This window comes from Homalodisca vitripennis, chromosome 5 (genome assembly GCF_021130785.1).
Source record: "Homalodisca vitripennis isolate AUS2020 chromosome 5, UT_GWSS_2.1, whole genome shotgun sequence".
In the NCBI taxonomy this organism is placed as follows: domain Eukaryota; kingdom Metazoa; phylum Arthropoda; class Insecta; order Hemiptera; family Cicadellidae; genus Homalodisca; species Homalodisca vitripennis.
The window spans coordinates 76,205,977-76,228,331 of NC_060211.1; the positions used below are offsets into that span (position 1 = coordinate 76,205,977).

Sequence of the window (22,355 nt, forward strand, 5' to 3'; positions counted from 1 at the left end):
ATGAACATTGTGTCATCTATAAATAACCCACGTGACGGAGAAGAAATAATTCGCAGCATTTCAAATTAGTTTATCGGTAATAACTGCTATTGTTGTAGTTTTACAAGTCTAGTTTGGACAAAAAGAGATTATTATTGATTTCCAAAACCAATACAAGTAATATGTAGTATGCTGTCACTCTGGAAGCAAGTGAAAAGGTCGTCTTAGGACTATATGTTGTTTATTAGCTTTTCATTGGAGAAGAAGAAAAGTGAATGGCTTTTTTTAGACTCGTATTACTGAAACTCTAATCCATATATACATTACCTAGGTTCAAGTAATTAATTGGTAATAATCGATGTTATACCTAATAATACGGCTACAAGTTATAAATTAAAAATGTGATTTATGACTGTCATGCCTATTCGATTTCTCTCGTAGGGCATGACAGGACATTAAAATCGCATCACCCTTGCGATAACTCTTGATACAAAAGGGCCTAGACACTTTAAACCTGGCACATAGGTTCCTCTTGATCCAACTAAAAACTTTATTAATTTTGACGTAAAAGTTCAACATATTTTTTCACCATAATGTTTACATTACTCTTGTCAGTAACCATAATGGCAACTAGAAAATCACAAAGAGAAAAACTCGTATTTGTAAACAAACTGAATCCAATTATATGAATTTTAGCATGAGACATACCACACATGTGATGAAGGCAAACTGTTGCATTGGTTAATAAGGCTTTGTTAGGTTCTGTTACGTCATTTTACACTCGGAAGTATCTATAAGTCATTTAGATATCAACTCATAATGTGGTATATTTCAAATAATGGTTTAACTCATAAACTACATTTTGTTACGATAATATTCAATTACTCGATCTTTTGGGTTCCTTAAATGTTTTTCGTGCTCAATACATCAAAAATGTTCCCTCTTGCAGCGTAACAAAGTTACAAAGTTATATTTCTCACAATAACTGTATTCAGCGCTTCCTGAGTGAGTAATTCATGCCTTGCTAACAGTATCAAATTTCATGATTTGAAACCCTAATGCATTAATATTAACAACGATACGGAGATGGTTATTATGGAAATGCAATGTATTAACAGGACTGAGACTTTAGTGTACCGATACGAAATTGAGTCCAGAGATATTCGTATAATTCATTTGGTGGCCTACTATTATTAGCTACGGGTAGCTATAATAATAAATATGTTTGATAAGAAATTTTAGTATTACCATAATGCTTAATTCTTTGGAATTCATCTTCTTTTTACAACTTTATTTCATATTTATACATTTAAATACAAGTAGAATTTCTTTTTTCTAATTTTATTACTTGTTTATATTACGGAATTGTTAATACTTTTCTCCTAACCACCCCCATAACTCAATCTATATAAGTACAATTTAATACAAGTATTAAATTTGTACTTCTAACTTTAACTTATTACTAGATGCGGGGGAATACAATGGATTTTCCAAACATTATATTGACCTCCAGTTAGTTAAAGGAAGAGAAAAAACTTAAACGAATCAATTTTCTCCTGGCTTATATTTTCTAACTAACAAAACACCTTATTTTTTTATTAGGGCAAGATAGAGCATGAAAGAAATACCACATCCTGATAAGGCCCAGTGTATTAGATTTAGGTTTAGTATGTACTGAGATATTATGCTGACAAATATAATTCTAAAATTATTATCTACTTGCACATAGATCTATCTACGGATGATATTAAGAGTATATCTTTAACGGACAAGAAAAAAGGAAATTGAAAAATAATGTACGTAAGGAAGTGTAAATTTTAAAAATTATAATAAAATAATTAATCATATTATATATCAGTATGAAAATATAAATAACATTACAAATAAGTTATAATAAAACTAGTGCAATATGTCCAATACTAAGGTGTTATATTAATATATTCAAAATATAGATTTTTTATTTGATTTTATACTTTTTTTTACATATTACAAGTAGTGAATATTACTTTTTTTAACAATTTCAAACTTTTCCACTCGTTTCCACATATACTTTTCTTAAAATATAGTGAACAAAATAGAAGATATAGAATATCGTAAACATAAGTTATCCTGAAAACTAAACATGTTTATAAACGCTAATTAATATTATCCAAGAGATTGATAACATTTTAGTTAAAATAAATCCAATGAACACACAGAGAGAACATACACAAAGCATTAAAATGTTGAACTAATACAGTTATAATTACTAAGTGCTTAATGGAACAACCGCCATGAAATATTAACTAGAAAGCTCGTTACATATAATTGTACAAACACTGCAGGTGTGTCGTAATGTACTTTATTTTTTAAGCATTATGAATTGCCGACTTAGAGTCCATTTGTTCTCATGTCATTCCTAATCTACAGTTGAAAATAAAGACTATTTCTGTATACAAGAGATAAATTTGCGGTTTCCAACCGTAATCACAGGTTTGATTCAAGGGAATATCATAAAGATTTAAAAATTATTCTGAGCCATTTTTATTTAAAGATCTATTTTTTATAAATAATTAAAACGCTATAACAAATAAATTATACCTAATAATTACTGCGATTTGTATAATTGTTTCTAACGATAACATTCCTCTACATTGTACTTATTTCCATTTCATTTTACCAGAATGGTCACCCTGCGTTGCATGAGTTGCGTTCTGAACTATCTGATTGCGGGAAAAAGTACAGAGCTTAAGCTTTCACCGGGGCACGAAAATACAGAGTCTAAGTTCTTGCTAACGTTTTTAAAGACATAAGGAATATTTTAAAAGTTCAATTTCTAAACCTAATACTATTAGGAAGAACAAACAATGATTGGTCTTCAATACGACTGCTGATCCAACGCTAGTATCTTGGTAAAGAATATGTTCAATGATGAGTGTTTAGTTGAGGGAATTATAGAATATGACAATGTAAGTGCATACAGTTAACTCAAAAAAAGTATTCAGTACTAGATTCAGCTCAAATTTCATACATGAAGAAAGTTTATTACAATTGCAAACGGTCATTTACGTAAATTTAAAACTAGGTGATCTTGCAGATGGGATCTCTCAAGAAGTGGCCAAACCCAGTTTATTTCGAAAAAAATGTTATAATACTTGGCAAGGGCCATTAAAAATAAACTTGTCTCTTACTATCCGTCATGATTGTTGAGGTGTATTTCTGGACTCAAGTAGTTCAAGGAATTAAATAAACACATAACAAACCACATTTCATAATTTATTTATCATATTGGTTTTTAAGTCTTGTTATTCAAGTTATGGTTAAAGACTATTAGTTTATTTTTTTCTGGGTTTAGTTTACATGAGCCAACATTATTTTATGATTATATTATTTTAAAAATAATGTTAATTTGTCAATTGTGTTGGACTACTAAAGGCTGTATGAAGGGTATGCAAAGTGTTTGAAAACGCTTTAGTAATTTTGAGCCATAGCAGAAAAGTTTTCAAGGCTTAAGCAATAACCAACTCAAGCATACATCGGGTGGACGGCCGCTATAACTCTTCATCATTGTAATGACATGGAAGTCATTATTTGATGCCTACAGGAATAATTTAAAAAAAACCTGAACTTAACGTCCGTTTAGTAAAGTCACTATTTTAGAATTTAACCTCCTAATACTTGGTAAAATCTTAATATTATGGTTTTTATTGTCTTTTTTGTAAAGTTTTAAATTTTATTAAATTTTGGAATTATTTTTCAACATTATTTTAGTATTATGTAATTTTATAGATAATGTAATTTTTGTGTTTTGATATACTAAATTTTACTAAGGTATCGCTTTTGGTCATCTTTTACAATTACTTCTAATATTCACTATTATTCGTAATTTATAATCATTCGTCTATAAAATAGCAATATTCTGTATATTTTTTCATATTTATTTATGTATATGTTCTTCTCGGTGCAAATCACATTAGTTAATTTCAGTTTATGTATTATTATATTATGTAGCGTCATCACTTCTTGTAATTTTTAAATTACATTGTAGAGTTTCAAGAAACCATATTATAAAGTTATTTATCTTCTAACTTAAAATTAATTGTAATCTTGTAATTTTGGATAGTATTCTTTGTTTGGACATATCGTGAAAATCGAATTAACCATTGGTAATAAAGTAACGTGAAATAGGTTTGTAGGTATATTAAAATTGTTTTAGAGGATTCATTAGTGTATAATTCAATAGATGTCTAAAGCTATATATAAATGTTTTTATAAATAATTTTTGTAACTTCCTAAGTAATGGTGATACATTTATATAGAATAAAACATTTATTGTAAAAGTATATAGATTTTGATATAATTTTTTCCTAATAAAGAATTTTAAGTTACTTTATGAAATATATTAAGGGATACATTAAATACATGGCTCTTGTATGTTACAGGCTATTTTTGGTGTCTTTAGAGAGTTAAATTTAGAATAAAATAGAAAAATTAATCATAAAATATTATGTATAAAACTCATAGTGCTAGATTATTATATCATAAATATTCACAGGTTGTACATGCCATCAAAACAAATAAGAACATTATATTACAGAAATGTGTCGTACATTATAACGGAATTTTAATGCTGCAGGCTAATATAAAGTTGGATTGCACAATAGTTTCTAGCCTAAATTAACTGAGATAAAAATTCGGATAATAACAAACTAAAATATAATCCCTATAAGCGAACATACGCTAAAGTAACAATTAAAAATAAAAATCTAAAATACAGCTCAATATATGTAGGAAAATTTCACACACTGTACTAATTGGATCTTTGGCCTGGATAGGGGGTGATGCGCGTTCGTTTGTGTTTTTCTACTTCTGGAAAGTATTTTAATTTTCTTGCTTTCCTCTTCCCATTCCTACCACCTCCTCGTGGATTCAAACATGGAAGGCTGTGCCATATACCCTGATGTACGAGCCTGACTGTGAACGGCCAGATATCTGACTAATCCGATCGCGAGGTGACTTGCTTCCTGTAAGGACTACAAGGTGAGGAAACTCCTGTTCGGTGGAAGTTCGCGATGATTCCTCTCGGTCGAACTCCTCTTTCCCAGTTTTTCCCGCTCTACTTATTATTGCCCTTATTCTTATGTTTTGACTCCCTATACTAATTTTGTATGTACCGCATCCAATTCTTAATTAGTTGCATTATGTTATTATATAATTAAGTAATTCAGTAGTGTTATTATTTCGTACTCAGTTCTTATTTATTCATTCCCGATGGTTTCAATATACAAGCATATACAACACGCTTTTTATTATAATGGCTTGATTGGTCTTTAGTGTAAGTGTGGAACAACATCCTTTCTACACCACCTTTCTAACCACCTGAGGAGAAAGGAATAACTGCTTATGTATTCCTTCTCATTTGTAGTTTTCCCTATGTTTCGTACTCTGGAGAATATTATTACTTAACGAGACTCATTGATTATGAAGTACTTTATATTTCAGAGAAATTCCGATCACTAATATAGCATTGTCATCAATTATAATATTACTGCGATATTTACAATTGTAATAGTGATTCTGAGATGTTCTATGATATTGGTTTAATTACCAAACAGGACGTTGTAATTTCATCCCTTCGTCCAGGCTTTTAAGGTATAACTGTCAGTTGAGCTTGTAGAATGATAGTCGCAATGTTGCTATACGGTGGATAATACACGTATGTCGATGAAATTAAATTAATAAATGTTATGTAATGAGGGACATCAGATAGAGCTGCAAAACACGTCCAATAGTTTAAATTTTTTAGTATTTTATCATCCAATTGGCAAGGTATCCAGTTATCCAGAATACTGTTAAGATACTCAAACGAACCTTGATAAGGGACTATGATGGCATAGAAACGCTAGTGAGAGAATCGTTTTAATTAAGTTGGTGAAGTGGTGTATTAAACATTGTAGATGATTAAAATTAATTTTTATGCAAATACTATTTATGTGTTATAATGTTATTTCCAATAGTTCCATCTCAAAAACCGTTTCTTTCACGGAATATGTTTTATATAGTATAAAATACAAGTATAAGAATGCGTCCGCTGTCACGGGCTATTTTGGAACACTTGAAGACTAATCTTACTTGAATATGCTACTCTGAATCTTATATTTTAAAGTAAAGTGTGCAGTAGACGTACTACCATACAAAGTAATTAAAGGAAACTAGATATTTATGCTGGGACATTTGATAAATAAATCTGGCTCAGAAGGTAAAAATGATGTTGTTAGTTTTTGTCGGGTTGTAACTATAGAGCTTAAAAATCTTACCCAACAGAAAACCGTATGCATCACCTTAAAACATGCTGATGACTTTCCAAGATCTAACATATTATCTCTGAGATCTATTAAGAAACCTTCCCAGATATTTTTTGCTGGAAAAAAGTTAATAGGTAAAACGTTTTCCACTTAATAGGTAAAACAGTACCAGCCACTTCCCATCACTTTGATTAAGTTTACCTATTATATCAATAATTTCATAAACAAATAATTTTTAAATGTTATCCAAACCATTCCAAAAATGTTAGTTTATCAGAATTACTGAACACTATCTTCACTCACTATCAAATAGAGGATGATTTGTAGATTTTAGTCCATAAATATAACAAATGTCTAAAGTTTGTTAGTTTAATACTCACTATTTCTTATAAAGTAACCCAAACTTCCACGGAAAAATGAGTTGAATACCAATGAGCTGGAGTTTGTAGTTAGATCATACTGAATACCTATGAGTTGATAACGTATTATATAAAAATCCTTTTGTATTTTGTTCCTAAGTGTGTTAAATTTGGTAATACCCTTTCCCGAGGGTAGATCTCTGATATTTGCAACCATTACTTAATGGGAATTCCAAGTTATAAATCACTATGCCAATATTTCATATCTCATTCCCTACTTTAATAAATTTCAGTATTTACATTTTTAAACATCAACAGGGAATATATATAACTTGTATAATTAATAGTTTTAGATAATGAAAACTGTTATACAAACATAAATGTATATAAACTTTATATTTAACTATTAATTATTATACGAAAAAGAATTTCCGAATCCCCTGAATGTACGCTGTTGGAAATCAAGTAAGGTGGTGATAATGTATAAAATAATAATAACCAACCAGCCTACATAACTTTTGTTTGTGGATTGAAAACACCTGCCTGAAAAATTTTAATTTATTAAACAGCTGTTTCAAACTAGACAAAATACTTTCAATAGATTAATATTGGAAATTTGAAAGGCCATGGGGTAAAATCCTATAGTTGGATGGATTTCAAGTCCATAAGTGGTAATCTAAAGTATATGAGCTTGGATATTAGATATAGTTATAAATAACTAAATTGATGTAAAAATCCCTAATATTCTTTCAATAATAAAACTTGATTGTAAGTTGAATACTGATTATGACATTAGCATGGTAAGCAATGTTAAAAACCAAATAAAAAATCTATTCTTTTAAATAAAATATAGTAATTTAATAGTTATTCAAGTTATTGAGGGATAGTACAAATTGCTATTTTTAATTAAGTTAATGAAAGTTTTCAACAAAGAACTGTTCTGAATTAGGTTTACTATTTACAAAGCAATTTTTGAAATGGTTTCTGGAAACCTGTTAACATATCCTTTGCTGGATATTCACAATGGAAAAAGATGACTACAACAATAAAGGCTTCGTTCTCGTATTATTATTTATCCTCAATAATTGTTCAAAAGCCAGTTAAATATTGATTTGATAACTTCTTACATCGATGCCCCATTACACAATTTATGTGTTACACTAATTAAGGTTTTTAGAATTACACCTTGATTACTAGCATGCTGTTTTTTACGACGTTTGATAATTTTCTTCTTAATAAAAACTTTTACTTAAAATGTTTACAATAGATAAAATCATGTCTGTAAATTGATAAGTGGATTTAAAAAAGGACATAGGCCTACCCTCAAAACTTTTCCCAATCACTACCATAATATTACATAATTACTTCAAGAGTATAAGGTTAATTCTCAAAAAAGTATTCATATATGCTTAAAATATAGGTGTCTATTAAAATCACACTGATCAGGATGATAATAAAGAGACATAACGATTTCAAGAATATCAACAACACTTTATTCATCATATCAAATCTATAGTACTAGATAAAATATGTAATTCATAACAATTTAATTATTCGTTTCATTATTGTATAGTGCAATGTAACATTTGATGAAAAATATTGCAGAACAATTGATCACACGAACTTAGAAAAACGTAGGCAGGGTTTGCTACGATTAATAATAAGTACGTAAATATTAAAAATTTAAAAACACAATAAATAATATCGTCCCTTGTTTTTAATAACTATTAATCTAGGAAATAATTAAATAAATGTTCTAAAATAATTTCGTGATAAAAGTATCAATTTAATCCATATGATTATGTTACATTGCACATTGTTTACCAAAATAATTAATTAAATTGTTCAAACAAACCTGTCAATGAATTTAGAGTGCATTTACAGTAAATTGAATGCCGTTCTTTACAAAACAGGCATGATCACATGAACTTGTACTGAAGGGTTAAAAAATAAAACGGCTATCACATGAACATTCCGCTTAAGCAGGGTCCCTCTCAGAGGAATCCTTAAAAGCATCTTAGGAGTTTTAATAATTACAGAGAGAAACAAAAGATAATGATGCGACTCTTTCTACGTTGACTGAGTTCTGTAAAAAGAGAAATGGATACCTATAAAAGACTTCACAAAACGCTGCACCATATGTACTGAAGGTAACCTCAAAACTAGGGAGGGCGTGACCTGCCGCCTACAAGCTAGTACTTGAAACTGGTCGCTCGAGGAGGGGCGGCAGGCGAGTTTCTTGCTAGCTGCATACTGAGTTGCCATTGACACGGGGATCGGGGCAGATGGGCTCCTTGAACACGGTCGTGTGCAGTATCAGATGAGACTTCGCTCCCAGGTGTCTCAGACGCATCTCTTGTGTACTCCGTCGCCATTGTGTAGACACTGACCTCTGGAGGCGACCTGGAACATAACCGGACCTCATAACAAATATTAGGTCTAATAGCATAGAAACGGAGGTTGGGCCAACAGGCTCCTTGAATACAATCAGGTACAGTATCAGATAAGACTTCACTTTAAAATGTCTCAGACGCATTTCTTGTGCTCTCCGTCGCCATCGTGTACACGCCGCCCCGTGGAGAAGACCTGGAACATGACCGGACCTCATAACAAATATTAGGTCTAATAGCATAGAAACGGAGGTTGGGACCTATAGGCTCCTTGAACACGGTCGTGTGCAGTATCAGATTAGACTTCGCTCCCTGGTGTCTCAGACGCATCTCTTGTGTAATCCGTCACCATTGTGTAGACACTGACCTCTGGAGGTGACCTGGAACATGACCGGACCTCATAACAGATATTTGGTCCAATAGTATTCAATCAAAGGTTGGAGCCAATAGGTATAAGATGAGACTCTACTCTTAAATGTCTCTGACGCATCTCTTGTGCTCTCCGTCGCCATCGAGTGGACGCCAACCCCTGGAGAAGACCTGGAACACGACCAGGCCTCATTATGAACAGTAGGTTTATTAGCATTGAAACGGTCGAAGCCAATGATCTCTTTCAATACAGTTGTGTAAAGTATCAGATGAGACTTCACTGCCAGGTGTCCCAGAGGTACCTCTTGAATACTGCTTCGCCATTGTGTAAACACTGACTTCTGTAGACGAGTATTTTTTAAAGACAGGCTTATCAACTTCTTAGACTTTTCTATCCGTCATCATGTGCAAGGATCTAATCAGAATAAGGAGAAGATACTGATAAAAGTTGATACAAGTATATTTAGAATATAAACTTGCGCTATCTCTAGCTCTGATGCAAAGTCCTATATCTTATAGCATCTATATGATATAGATATATATCTTATAGCCCATCTTATTGTAAGATGGGCGGCAGAGTATTAAAGATGGCGGTGTCTTTTGAAGATTTTTTTCGCACCTCTATAATAAAAATATATCTTATAGCACCGACTATCTCACTACTACAGGAATTGTATGATAAATATTTTTGTACAAGAGTTGTGTAAACGTTTGGATGAATATTTATTATATATGTAAAATAAGACACCTCTAAGTCTAGGACAAAATAAGCCTGTAATAGTAAAGTTTAACATCGTTCTTTTCAGTTCAAGATAACTTGCTACAGCCAGCTCTTAAGATGAAATCGTTGAATTTTACAGGTTTTATTAGTCAAACTGGTTTAATCTGAACAAATAATTTTCTTATTTAACGAAATAAATATATATATATATATATATATATATATATATATATATATATATATATATAATATATTTAATTGTTTAAGCTAAAAGTATAAATTTAACGAATTTTATGACACAGATGGGTAAAATGTAAGATAGAGAGAGAATTTTTGTTTTTCATTTAACTTCAGAATAAATAGTAAGTTTTTTTCAAAAGTCGTACTTTTTACCATTTCCTTTCATTAATATACGGTATTTCAATCACCAATACGTTAGAAAGAATCAATTTAGTAGGAAATCGTACTCTAGCATGACACTAATTTATTTCCAAGGACAAAGGGAATCGAGCCTGACTTTCTGATGAACCATTGCTATAATTCTCAGAATAACTACTTCATATGTCCTAAACTACGTATTCTGCACTTAAAAAAATACTAATTTTATATCCAAATCAAATCTGGTTTTAATAAGTTGTAAAATAGTAGCCATTACATTCAATCAGTCATTAAGATACTCACAATCATAAATTTAGCCTAATAGTAATACAAATAATTGATATAATATTTAGTAGAGATTTAATCCTTGGCTCCTAATTGGTTCTGTAAGTACCTCATGTTATATTTAAAAACACAGGTTTTCAAACTTTTGGGAGGTTGTGTTTGAATTTACGCCTGCATTACGTTGCACTTACAGGGGAAAAACTAGATTATTAAAGTTAAAACCCAGGTGTGTGCTTGTATATTAAAATATATGTTATTTGTGAAATAAATGTTATAAATAGGAACTATCAACGTAATTTTATTAATAAAATAATTGTTAATTAAAAAAAATAAATCGACTTGTAAGCAGGTTAAAACAATGAATTTCGTAGTATTGTATTGCGCTTCTAAAATTTGGAAATTTACCAGTATCATAAGATGTTTATCTCCTATTATTTTAGTTGTACTTGCCTTAGTGTTTTTATTATATTCTGCGAAATGTTTCGTTTTTATACGTCTAAGTGATATTTTAGAGCTGACTTCTAGATTATTAAAATATCTATTTTAACCAAGGTTTTTTATAAATAATGTTTAATAAAACAAAGTACTTTTGAAAAAAAATTGTTTTAATCTGTTTATAGACTAAGCTAAGTTTGTGGATCACACGTTTCGTTGTACGTATAGCCTAATTGTATGTGTGTGTGTGTGTGTGTTTATGAAAATTAAAAACAATGTATGTGTTAAATTAAATGAGGCTACCGCTGCAGTTGTAAAACTGGAAGTCCCAGAACACTACATTCTTTTCAATTTTTTATAGCACCGTGTTTCTTCGAAAATTAAAATTGCATATTGCCTATTATCAATTTAGATCTATTTACAGTTATTTTGTTCTAATATATTTAAAAAATATAGTATGATCTTAAAAATTACTATAAAACGTTTGTTTTCAAAAGTTCCATTCAATTTAATGTACAACGAAATTTTTAACCCTTTTTTATATCCTGATATTGAGTTTTTCTTATGTGTTATGAAAACATGAACTGATCACAACATAAAGGTTTTATTGATAACGATAATTACCGGCGACGCTTACCGGATCTTGACCGACCAATGACTTCACTCTGACTGCCGTGTTTGACCGTTGGCAGCTCCAGGTCTTGTTTGAAGTTTGGGCGCAGGCAGCAGCACTGGCAGATGATCTGCCTGAAGTACACGCGGAACCTGCAACCGTTCGGTCAAAACAGATAAATTTGTACTAAACAAACATGGCAGGGTTATAGTGGAATACAAAAAAAATAGAATACTCATTAACGTGTATTCATTGATAACAGAGTAAAATGTTTGTCCATTACATTGCTGTACTTAAAAAATCTACCGACCGGATGTTTAAAGTAAACTATATCCGAATAATTAGCAATGATGTAGTGGAGAGAAAAATATGTATAATCAAAGGTTAGTAGATATTAATAAATCTTCACACAGTATGTTTAATGGTCGTCAAAAGATTTAGATGTAGAATTGAGTGCATGAAGAGAAATCACAACTACACTAAACCCATACATCTCTTCTAGATATTTCATATGGTGGAATGTCATAACACATGTCATAACACACTTCAGAAGGGTTCAATATTGGAATATTGGACCGCTTGTATATGCACGCTCCTTTTTCATTTATAGGGTGGTTCAACATTAAGGCCAAAGGTTTTCTTTTCCTACTAAACATTATTGAGTATAATGGAAATACTTAGTTTATATTATGACTGAAGTCCAGTTCACATTTATAGGACAAAATTAAGACGGCATAAACATCTCTTTCCATAAATATTACTAAATGTTAATAAAAACACTACTTTTGTTCCAAATTGTTTATTTTTTGGACGAGGCCTTTCGAAACCAAAGGTTTCATCTTCAGGCAACTCCACAAATTGTTTGTACTTGTGAAAGGCCTCGTCCAAAAAATTAAAAAAATAAACATGGCAATTTCCAATTGCTCCAAGAGTCTACAATGAACGTGGCACTCAAGCCCAGTGAGGTGAACAGACTTCACAAATACACACAATTTGTGGAGTTGCCTGAAGATGAAACCTTTGGTTTCGAAAGGCCTCGTCCAAAAAATAAACAATTTGGAAAAAAGTAGTGTTTTTATTAACATTTAGTAATATTTAAAGAATTTTCTAATTGCTCCAAGAGTCTACAATCTCTTTCCATGATTACTTACTCCTCTGATTGGGTGGACGTACTGTTATTTAATGTAAGTTATGAAATAATTCAACCTTTAGTGATTTACACTTTATAAAACGTATGTAAACTTTTCCACAACATAGTATCTTCACTAATAAATATCTAATTTCTTACAATGCCCTGAAGGCTTAAACTTTTTCTCAAGATGAATTTTGAGTTTAAAACTGTCTTACCCTTTTATTTATTTTTGTCAGTAAAACCATAAAATGTTTTAGCTGTTATGACGAACTGACCGGACTGACTAATGGCCAGAAAGGCTTAGAATACTATAATTTGAAATTTCCTGGTATGACCAAATAATTCTCTGAGTAAATTAAATCCCCTGATGTCGTAACCCCCGGTAACATTAACCCCCCTACAGGGAATTTCCTGGGATGAATAGATCTCCTGAGCAAATTATACTCCCTTAAAATTTTAAATTTGTGACTTAGAATCTGTTTTTATATTATCATTACACTAAACAATTTGCAATAGCTGACCAGTGCAAACCTTTCTTCCATGCTGTGTATTGGCTAAATCGAAACTCGGAAGCTAAAATCCAAGGTCATAATCAAAGATAAAATTAAATTTCCGACAAGAAAGGATCAGTCACTTTTTCTCGTATCTCTAATTGTTAAGCTACAACACGCCCTCAAAGTCCAAAGTTTGGTTGAATCCGGAATGAATCAATAAAATAGGTCTACTTTAAACTTCTAGATCCCTAATCTAATGATCGGACTTAAACTGTCTCCGAATTCCGCTTATCCCCGCATTTAGCCAACTCCCCAAATTAGGGGCCTGGGGGCGTAGCCCCCAGCGAGCCGAAGGCGAGTTAAAGTATAAACTCGTTTTCTTTGTTTTTATTATTATTTAGTAAATTTAGAGCGTGATTTTTTTATAAAAAGTTTTAAGATTCGGGGGGTATATAAGGGAAGTCGTCTGTAAATAACCAACATCAAAGGAATTCACTAGATTCATGACATCCCATCAATCATGGTGGTGCCTACGCGAAAAATGCAATGTTACAAATGAATTAGCGTACCTAAATCAAATTAACGGTCGAGTGAAGAGTATCAGAGTGCATAGGCGGATTTAGACCTCGCATAAGTGACAGCATAGTTGATAAAGAGCTACGAGGAAATCGTATAACTTTATTGGTTAGTCTAAGATAAACCCCACTTCAAGGATTTTCACTATAATTTTTGCTTTGATTCTATGAAATAAAACTAATTTGCAATGTGGTACCACACAGCATTTCATCTTTCGTCACAATTTTCTAACAATATCCTCTTATGCATCTAGTTATTTTCATAGCACTGTAGAACAAAGTTGTTTGTTACCTATTGTTCATCCAGTAGTATATGATGGGGTTAACCATGGCGTTGCTCATCGCCAGCCAGTAGAAGGACAGGTACATGTGCTGCACATATTTGCTTGCGGCTACGGAATTGTTGTGGTATGCGTAAATGAAGTAGCCGTGGTATGGAAGCCAGCATAGTGCGAATATTGCCACCACTATTATGAACATTCGCACCACCTGCGCAAAGTTATTGCTTTAATTACCAAATGTATTGGATTACTGTTTTAGCCAATATTATTCCTGGAAATCTGAGTCAAACATAATATTTGCATTACATTAGTACTTTGTAAATTCAATGTATTAAAATCTAATGTAATATTGTGATAATAATTGATATTGTCTAATAAATTAATTTTAACAGGAAATGAGCAATATGTAGTGATGTAAATAATTGTATTATCCTGCATTTCACTTCCGAATTCGTAAAATTATCCTAGAATAGTGGTAAATATTAACTTACAATAAAAGTATTATTACTTTAAAAAATGTACACATTTAATAATTATTTAAAATTTTCTTTAAATAATTAATAAAAAACAAAACAACACAGTATTTTTATATTTTTTATTGATAAAGCTCAATAATTAGCAGTCAATAATAAGTAATATAGTGTTATGCTATCATTTGTTTAGCCGTCATCGTTGAGACTATTGCTGGTTTATTTATATATTTCAACGGTCAACACCAATTTACATTTAACATAACCACTTACACCGTAACATTACATTCCAAATGGCAGAAGAAAAATGTAATACATTTATGTATTAACAGTGAGTGCAAACACATCCTAAATTTAATAATATCTTTGTAACAGATTATATAAACTAAATAACAATAATTACAAAAATAAATAAAACTATGCAAATTTTCACAAGAAACGGGAATAAATATATCACTTGTAACAGGAATAATCAACCATGTATTAACAAAATAACAACGTAACAGTAGTAAGAGCTATAAAAAAGTAATAACAGCAAGCAAAAAGATGTAATAACAATAGAATGGTCATGAATTCCTGTACAGATGTATGTGCTTGTAAGGTTTAAGTGTGGCTAAGTATAACATTATTCAAGATGGCAATTTTGAAAGATGCAAGGGATACCCCGAAGAAATTAGTCCAGGTTGCAGCCTCACTTCCGAACCTTAGGAGCCTTGACATGCCACCGTAGTATGCATAATAAGTTGGCTCATATCTCCTGAGGAAGATGGTCATTGAGCGATTGCCACGAGGAATCACCAGCGCGATGTTGCTCAGGATATCGGGACAATCCAGCAGGCCGTTTACCAACTTGAAGAGCACAGTTAGATCTGTACATTAACGCCAAAGTTGTAGAGGGTGAAGTTTAAACTGAAGCTTAACAATAGCTACACGGGTACCGAGAAAGGTAAAACCCAGTCTTGTCCCAGCATTCTCACAAATCGGACTTGCACCTTTTCAAGTATTTCGACATGTCCAAGGTGGTAAGGATTCCAGATGACGGAATTATATTCAAGCACTGGACGAACGAGGGATGTATACAAAATTTGCAGGGACTAAGGAGAATTAAAGTCTCTTGAAGACCTCATGACGAACCCCAGGAGAGAATGAGCTCTTGCAGAAATGGAAAGTTCCAGAGGGCTAAGGGACGGTGTCATCATCACTCGAAGGTCATTGACTCTAACCACCATTTTCAAACTAAGGGTGGTTACTACCATCAATTTGGTAGTAAAAATATAATCTTTTCCATTATTAAATAAAATCTTATTTGGGACTAAAAGTAATAATGAATTAATAAAATTTGAATATACTAGATTTAAATTTAAATATCGTGCAGTGGAATACAGGCTCCTTTAATAATAGAAAATATAATATCTCTTGAATTACATATATAAAACTTTTATCTCGCAAGTTCCGAAATGAGGTATATTAAGAAACTTCAAGTCCGTAACTTCATTTTTAAATACCCTGCCGGCAGAAAAACAAACAAAGAGAAGAAAACCTTTTCCAGCCCTCTAAGTGATAGGCTTCTCTAACGCTCAACTAAAAGTGGAATAGTGTAAACTCTACACTTGTAAATGTATTAAAAATTTCGTTATCGGTTTAGGTGCTTGCAGTTGGTCATGAATGATTGCAACAAATAAAACTGAGCTGTCAAGTATTTCCTAGTCATGCTGTACGAACGCTGACGTCTCACATATATCATCTAGATGTATCACAGCTACTTGATATTCAAAGGATACAAACTTACAGAAATATTCAGCTTCATCCCTCTCACTCGGTATCCTTACGAGAATATGATACTGACACATCGATATCGTGTCAGCATCAATGTTATTTTAAGTTTAAAATTTGAAAGTAAATAAGAATTACATAAAAGTAGCTAAATAATTTTTTATCCGTTAGTAACAGAAAACTACTCTGTAGTGAGATTTATTAGGAATTGATTTTAACTTATCAAACAAAATTAAGGTATTCTATACTATGTTTTAAGATCTCGAATACATACAGGCTGCAAATTAATTAATGGGATCTGTAAGATCTGGTATGTTTTATTCTTACTCAGATTTTCCGAAAAAAACATTATAATAGTTTAATAATAATTCATTATAGTTGTTGAAATTATAGCAATGTTTGTTTCTTACATAATATATTATACAAGTGAATGATTTAAAAATATCGCGGTTAACATCTAGTACGCTATAGGTAACATAAAGACTTATTAGAAAGATTGTAGCAACTGATGTCCTGGGTTGCAGACACTTTTCTAGCAAATTTAATATACGGATTTGTAACATTCATGCTATTAATTAATCTGTATTACGCTATATCCCTCTGTAAAACATTTTACAATATTTTATATAAACAAAACCCAAGAAATAATTCATTATAGATATATATATGTATATATATATATAAAATATGTTTTTATACGACTCCTAAACTGAGTAATAAGTTTCCATTTATTTTAAGCATGTAAACAATTAAAAAGTTACGTTATGACACCTACAGATCATAAACTACTTATGAATTCTAATTTTATTTTTTCCAAATAGAATTGTCTTTCTTCGTGATCTTGTTACTGTTAAATATCTGAATGTGTGCAACCCAGTGTGTGTATGGTTAATGAGTTTTTCTCTTAATTATTTAGTGTTACAAGATGGAAAGAAGAAAATAATTATAATTTATATTCTGTTTAGAACGTAAATAGTATCTTAAAAAGTAATGTTAGCAGATTTCCACTTTTATAGGTAAACTCATCTTTTATCGGTAATATCTCAGCTTTTAAAAAAACTGAGTCGAATTCAACAGTTGCAAAGTTGGGAGGAGTGTCACGCATACTGACATAATTTTAAACTCCAATTCACAGAACCAAGTTTATATGATTACAAGGTAAACCAAAGGATTTGGAATCTGGTCCACTTTACAATAGTTGGTTTCTAAAACCCAAACTGCAATGCTGAATGTAATATCCCTCCCTTCCCTACTATAATATTTCACTGCCCTTTCATCCTCTTGACTAGAACTCATAAATTTGATTTACCTTCTATTACTATACAGATATGGAATACTTTTTTATTATCAGAACACGTGTATAAAACAGGATTAAAAATTTCGAATCTCAAATCGTGAACATTGCTGTCTAACACAATGGAGTTTCAAAATAATATCAGTTTTTCAGAAAGTTTGGTAGCGAATAATACATTAAACCAAATATAATAAATACTTAAACTCTCTATTTTTATTTTTTAAATGTAGTTTAGAGGAATATGGACTTAGAAAAAACCAGAACTATACGTGTAGTGTAATGGAATGTGAAACATATTTCAAATATGCAACCTCTGTAAAGCCGGTGCTGAGACACGGTGGGGAGAACTCCTATATTGTTAAAAAACATTAATTTTGGTAATTAGGATCGTATCTTCTGGACACCCGTGTATTTGAGACAGAATGTTTGAAAAAGCCTCCTGTACAAGTACACGTGATACGCGTCGGATTATGCTCAGCGTAGCTGATGGTTTTAAGGATTGTGGATTACAAGAGCCATTCATTATCACACGAAGCCTCACTATTTAGCATATTGAGGTTTTTACTTCTAACCTTACCTAAGTAATAAATGCTACTCACTTTTCTCTTGGACTTGATGGCGTCCAGTTGACGTTGGGTCTGCTCCCCGATGGAACGGCTGCCCCAAAGCTCGCGACCCATCAACGTATAGCACACCGCCATCGCTACCACTGGCACCAGGTACGTCAGGCTTAGGAACACTAGGTTATATCTACACAAAAAATAACAATCATTTAGCCTTTGGCTATCAAACGGTTTTTTCTTAAATCTCTTAATATTTTATACCATTTCCGTAGACAAATTTTAAAAAGTGATCAGATAAACTATGTGTATTTTAGAATTTGTCTAACTATTGAATTCGTGCACTGGAAAATAGTGTATTAACATTAGTATTTTTACATTTAATATTTCTGAAAACAATTGTTTTAATACTTTTATTAAATACAAAAATGTAACTTTACTAATTCTGGCCTTATTACTCAAAGTAAGCAAAAATATTTTTCAGTTGACATTTTGGAAATATAAAGTAAAAATATATTTTAAAAAGTACACTAACTGACTAAATTCACGGTAATAGAACTCCGCTTTAGACAGTCAACTTTTAATACCTTATATTAGGAAAATGTTGGTTTGAATCATCATCTAGATTTTGTAGATCATTATCATGTAGATTTGGCTTTGTTTATCTTTGATTACTAGTGGAAATATAAAGTAAGGGTATTATTCATATTACTGTGCTAATATTGTAGGAGGTGAGAGCCAATTTTTAGTGTAGCCCTATTTAGAGTACAAACATATGAAATAATAAATTTTATTCTCTTTATCTCTATGGTATTTTATATTATTTACGTGTTCTCATAGGTAAATAAAACATACCAGCTGACGTAAAACTTATCGCTAAAAAGTTAAACTTGTATATACTTAATCATATTAACTCATGTTGAAACTGACACGACTGATGATTAATTTATTATTTAGTGGTTATTGATTTAAAAATCTAAATTTAGGTTGTAGCTTATATTCTCTTGCAATTCAAATTGTCTACCGGCTTCTTGACTTAGTTTTTTGGAATTGTATGATACAATATCTCTTAACCATGTTATGCATTAGAGTTTCTCGATATAATTTCGGATTTTTTTATACAGCTCAGAACATGACTAGTAAAGAGAGTTAGATGTATTACAAATAAAATTTTATAGTAGTTGCTATATGCATATATTATTAAGATTGCCTTACTATATTTCATAACTTCTACATAATACTTACTTACTTACTGCCGGGGGCGTAACAAATCTCAGTCGATTCTTTGCCTCGTCTATGAGCCTCTTCCACGCCACCCTGTCTTCCGCCAGATCCACAGACCCTCCACACCGGGTCACATCTTCGACCACTTGATCGCACCATCTTATCTTTGGCCTACCCAAAGGGCGCCTTCCTGCCGGTACCGCCTGGTAGACCTCTTTTAACCTTGTGCCCTCCTGTCTCCGATGTACATGTCCTAGCCAGCTAATTCTCTTTGCCTTCACCAAAGCCACAATATCAGGATCTTGGTATACATTGCGTAATTCTCTATTTTTTCTTATTCGCCACACCCCTTCATCACATATTGGTCCAAATATTTTTCGGAGAACTTTATTCTCAAAAACAATCAACCGCCCCTCATTTTTCTTCGTTAATGTCCACGTTTCACTTCCATACATTAGGACTGGTTGAATGATTGTTTTATAAATTCTTATTTTGGAGCATTGTGACTGACATAACTTCTACATAATAATGTTGTTTAAATTTAATTAAAATTATATTTTACTTTCACAATAAAAATTATGTAAACTATTAGCATAAACATTTGGTTTAGTCAAATCGACAGTTAATTAACGTAAAATTCTAAATTATTTCTCACAATTATTATAGTTGTAAATTGCTTTGTATTTACATGTATTAGTTAGTCAATCAAAACTTCCTAATGCACAAACCTAGGCTGCAATGAAACATTGTTGAAAAGTAACAAATGTAAGAATCAACAAGTGTCACCAAATCCACCTTTGAGAATGAGTTGAGAACTACAGACGGTTGATGATTGTGACGAGTTTCGACCTCATTTGTCCTCATCAGTCGAATGAGCGCAAAGGATTCAACTTGTCATCTTGATGCGATACAATTTCCATGTGTATTTAATCTCGCCTGATGTTCTGTGCTATATTATTCCTGCTTCAACAAGCAAGACAACAACAATATGCATTCGTCAAACAAATGTTTTTTTTTTTTCATATCATTGAAAATATTGATATTTTCGTACGGTATAAATCCGCCACTTTTAAAAACCACCGTCTAATATTTATATACATTACTTAATGTTAAAACGGGCATTTCAAAATATTATTTAAATCAGTTGTAAATGAAACTAGCCTACCTCTTGAAATGTTATTCATTTTTTTATTACAGACCAATTTCATTTCTGTCAAGTATATCAAAAGTGTAAACTTAATACATATGAAACGTATACACCCAGTTTAATAATATTATCTTTATTTTTAAATAGTATGATATGCAAGTTATTTCTTTCCTAAAATTTGCCACATTTATTGCTATAAATTAATCTTCAATAGACCTGCACAACGTTCAATGCTATACGTAACATAAATGTATAAATTAAAATTAATCACACATATTGTTTTTTTTAATGTCACAAATATAATTGTACAATACCTTATAATATGTGACAGAATTTTTTTTTCGAACATTGAGCTACATGGTGTTAGTAGTTTTCTACAGTTATTATTAACTATTGAGACATATATTGTAAGTTTCGATACTTTATTAATACGGTCATACTTACACATATTCAGCCATTGAGAAGGGGTATCTTCCGTCAGGCCACAACATATAGCATACGGTCCGAGTTTGACCATTCCTGTACCTGGAACACATCGTTTGCTATTTTAAATGTATACTACAAAAATATACATAACATATGATAATACTACAAACTGCTCTGATTGTAGGCAGAGGGGATAGCATCAGATGTAAGAGATCGGCTGGTTCAATCCCGTGCTGTCATTAAAGATAGATGGAATAACATCCCTTAACATTATGACCCTAAAACAGTTTTGTCCTTCCTTTGATTAAACGCATCCAATGCACTATTTTTTATGTCTCGAGGATCTGTTTATGGAGAGTAATTGCTACAGGGACAGAAGGATGGACAGCGGCACGAAATATAAAAACTTTATATTTAAATATCTGTTTAAATTTGAATCAGTAATGAAGGTAATACTGTTACTAATATGAAGTTAATACTGAAATAGACTAATAAACATACCTTATCAAAAAATAAAGCGTTTCAATTAAATTTGGCATTTTATATAGTATTACATATTTCAATCCGACATTGCTATATGCTAGTTAAGAACGTTTATCTTTTCGTAATCTACAGTAATTTGATACTTTTAAATGTTTGAATTTTTCACATTTAGGTCTGCTCGTTATATCTCCACTAAGAATTTTATTTTATTTAATTAAGTAACAACGAAGTATCATAATTCAATCAATACCTAAATACGTTTTTAATTGAAATATATCAAGTACATTTTATTTACCTCTTCACCATTATCCTGGAGTAGAGAAGACAAGGAACAGCCAGTAGCGCACTGGCGGTCCAAATTACAGCTACAGCGGCACGAGCTGTACATCGCGACATACGATGCTGTAGTGGTCTTACAATAGCCATGTACCTGCGCAAAAACAAATTTGTTATATACATTTACAATATGGCCCATGTCGCAGACACAGCAACGCAGCCTATACATCTTGACATACGATGCAGTAGTGGTCTTACAACAGCTATGAACCTGTACACTGTTTTTAAAACTTCTACCTTCATATGTGAATGTGACTTTTTAAATTTGTGTAACATATTTTACAGTCTTCACTTGGTAACTTTAAAACATTAAAGATTTATTATTAGCACATTGGTTTAGTATTTTA

The 22,355-nt window shown here is 31.5% G+C and overlaps 1 protein-coding gene across 2 annotated transcripts in view; it reads right to left on the reverse strand.

The window, feature by feature from the left end:
- Nucleotides 1-8,181: 8,181 nt before the first annotated feature.
- LOC124363870 (tachykinin-like peptides receptor 86C) overlaps nt 8,182-22,355 on the reverse strand; it is a 39,342-nt gene continuing 25,168 nt past the window's right edge. Inside the window, exons 4-9 of one of the 2 annotated variants that reach the window (XM_046819139.1) lie at nt 21,968-22,102; nt 21,208-21,288; nt 18,432-18,582; nt 14,307-14,503; nt 11,838-11,965; nt 8,182-9,025 (exon numbers count right to left, since the gene is read on the reverse strand). In XM_046819139.1, the coding sequence (XP_046675095.1) occupies nt 8,865-9,025; nt 11,838-11,965; nt 14,307-14,503; nt 18,432-18,582; nt 21,208-21,288; nt 21,968-22,102 (853 nt within the window). In that variant the 3' untranslated portion in view covers nt 8,182-8,864. Of the gene's footprint in view, nt 9,026-11,824; nt 11,966-14,306; nt 14,504-18,431; nt 18,583-21,207; nt 21,289-21,967; nt 22,103-22,355 lie in introns of both variants that reach the window. The other variant, XM_046819138.1, reaches the window with a different exon arrangement.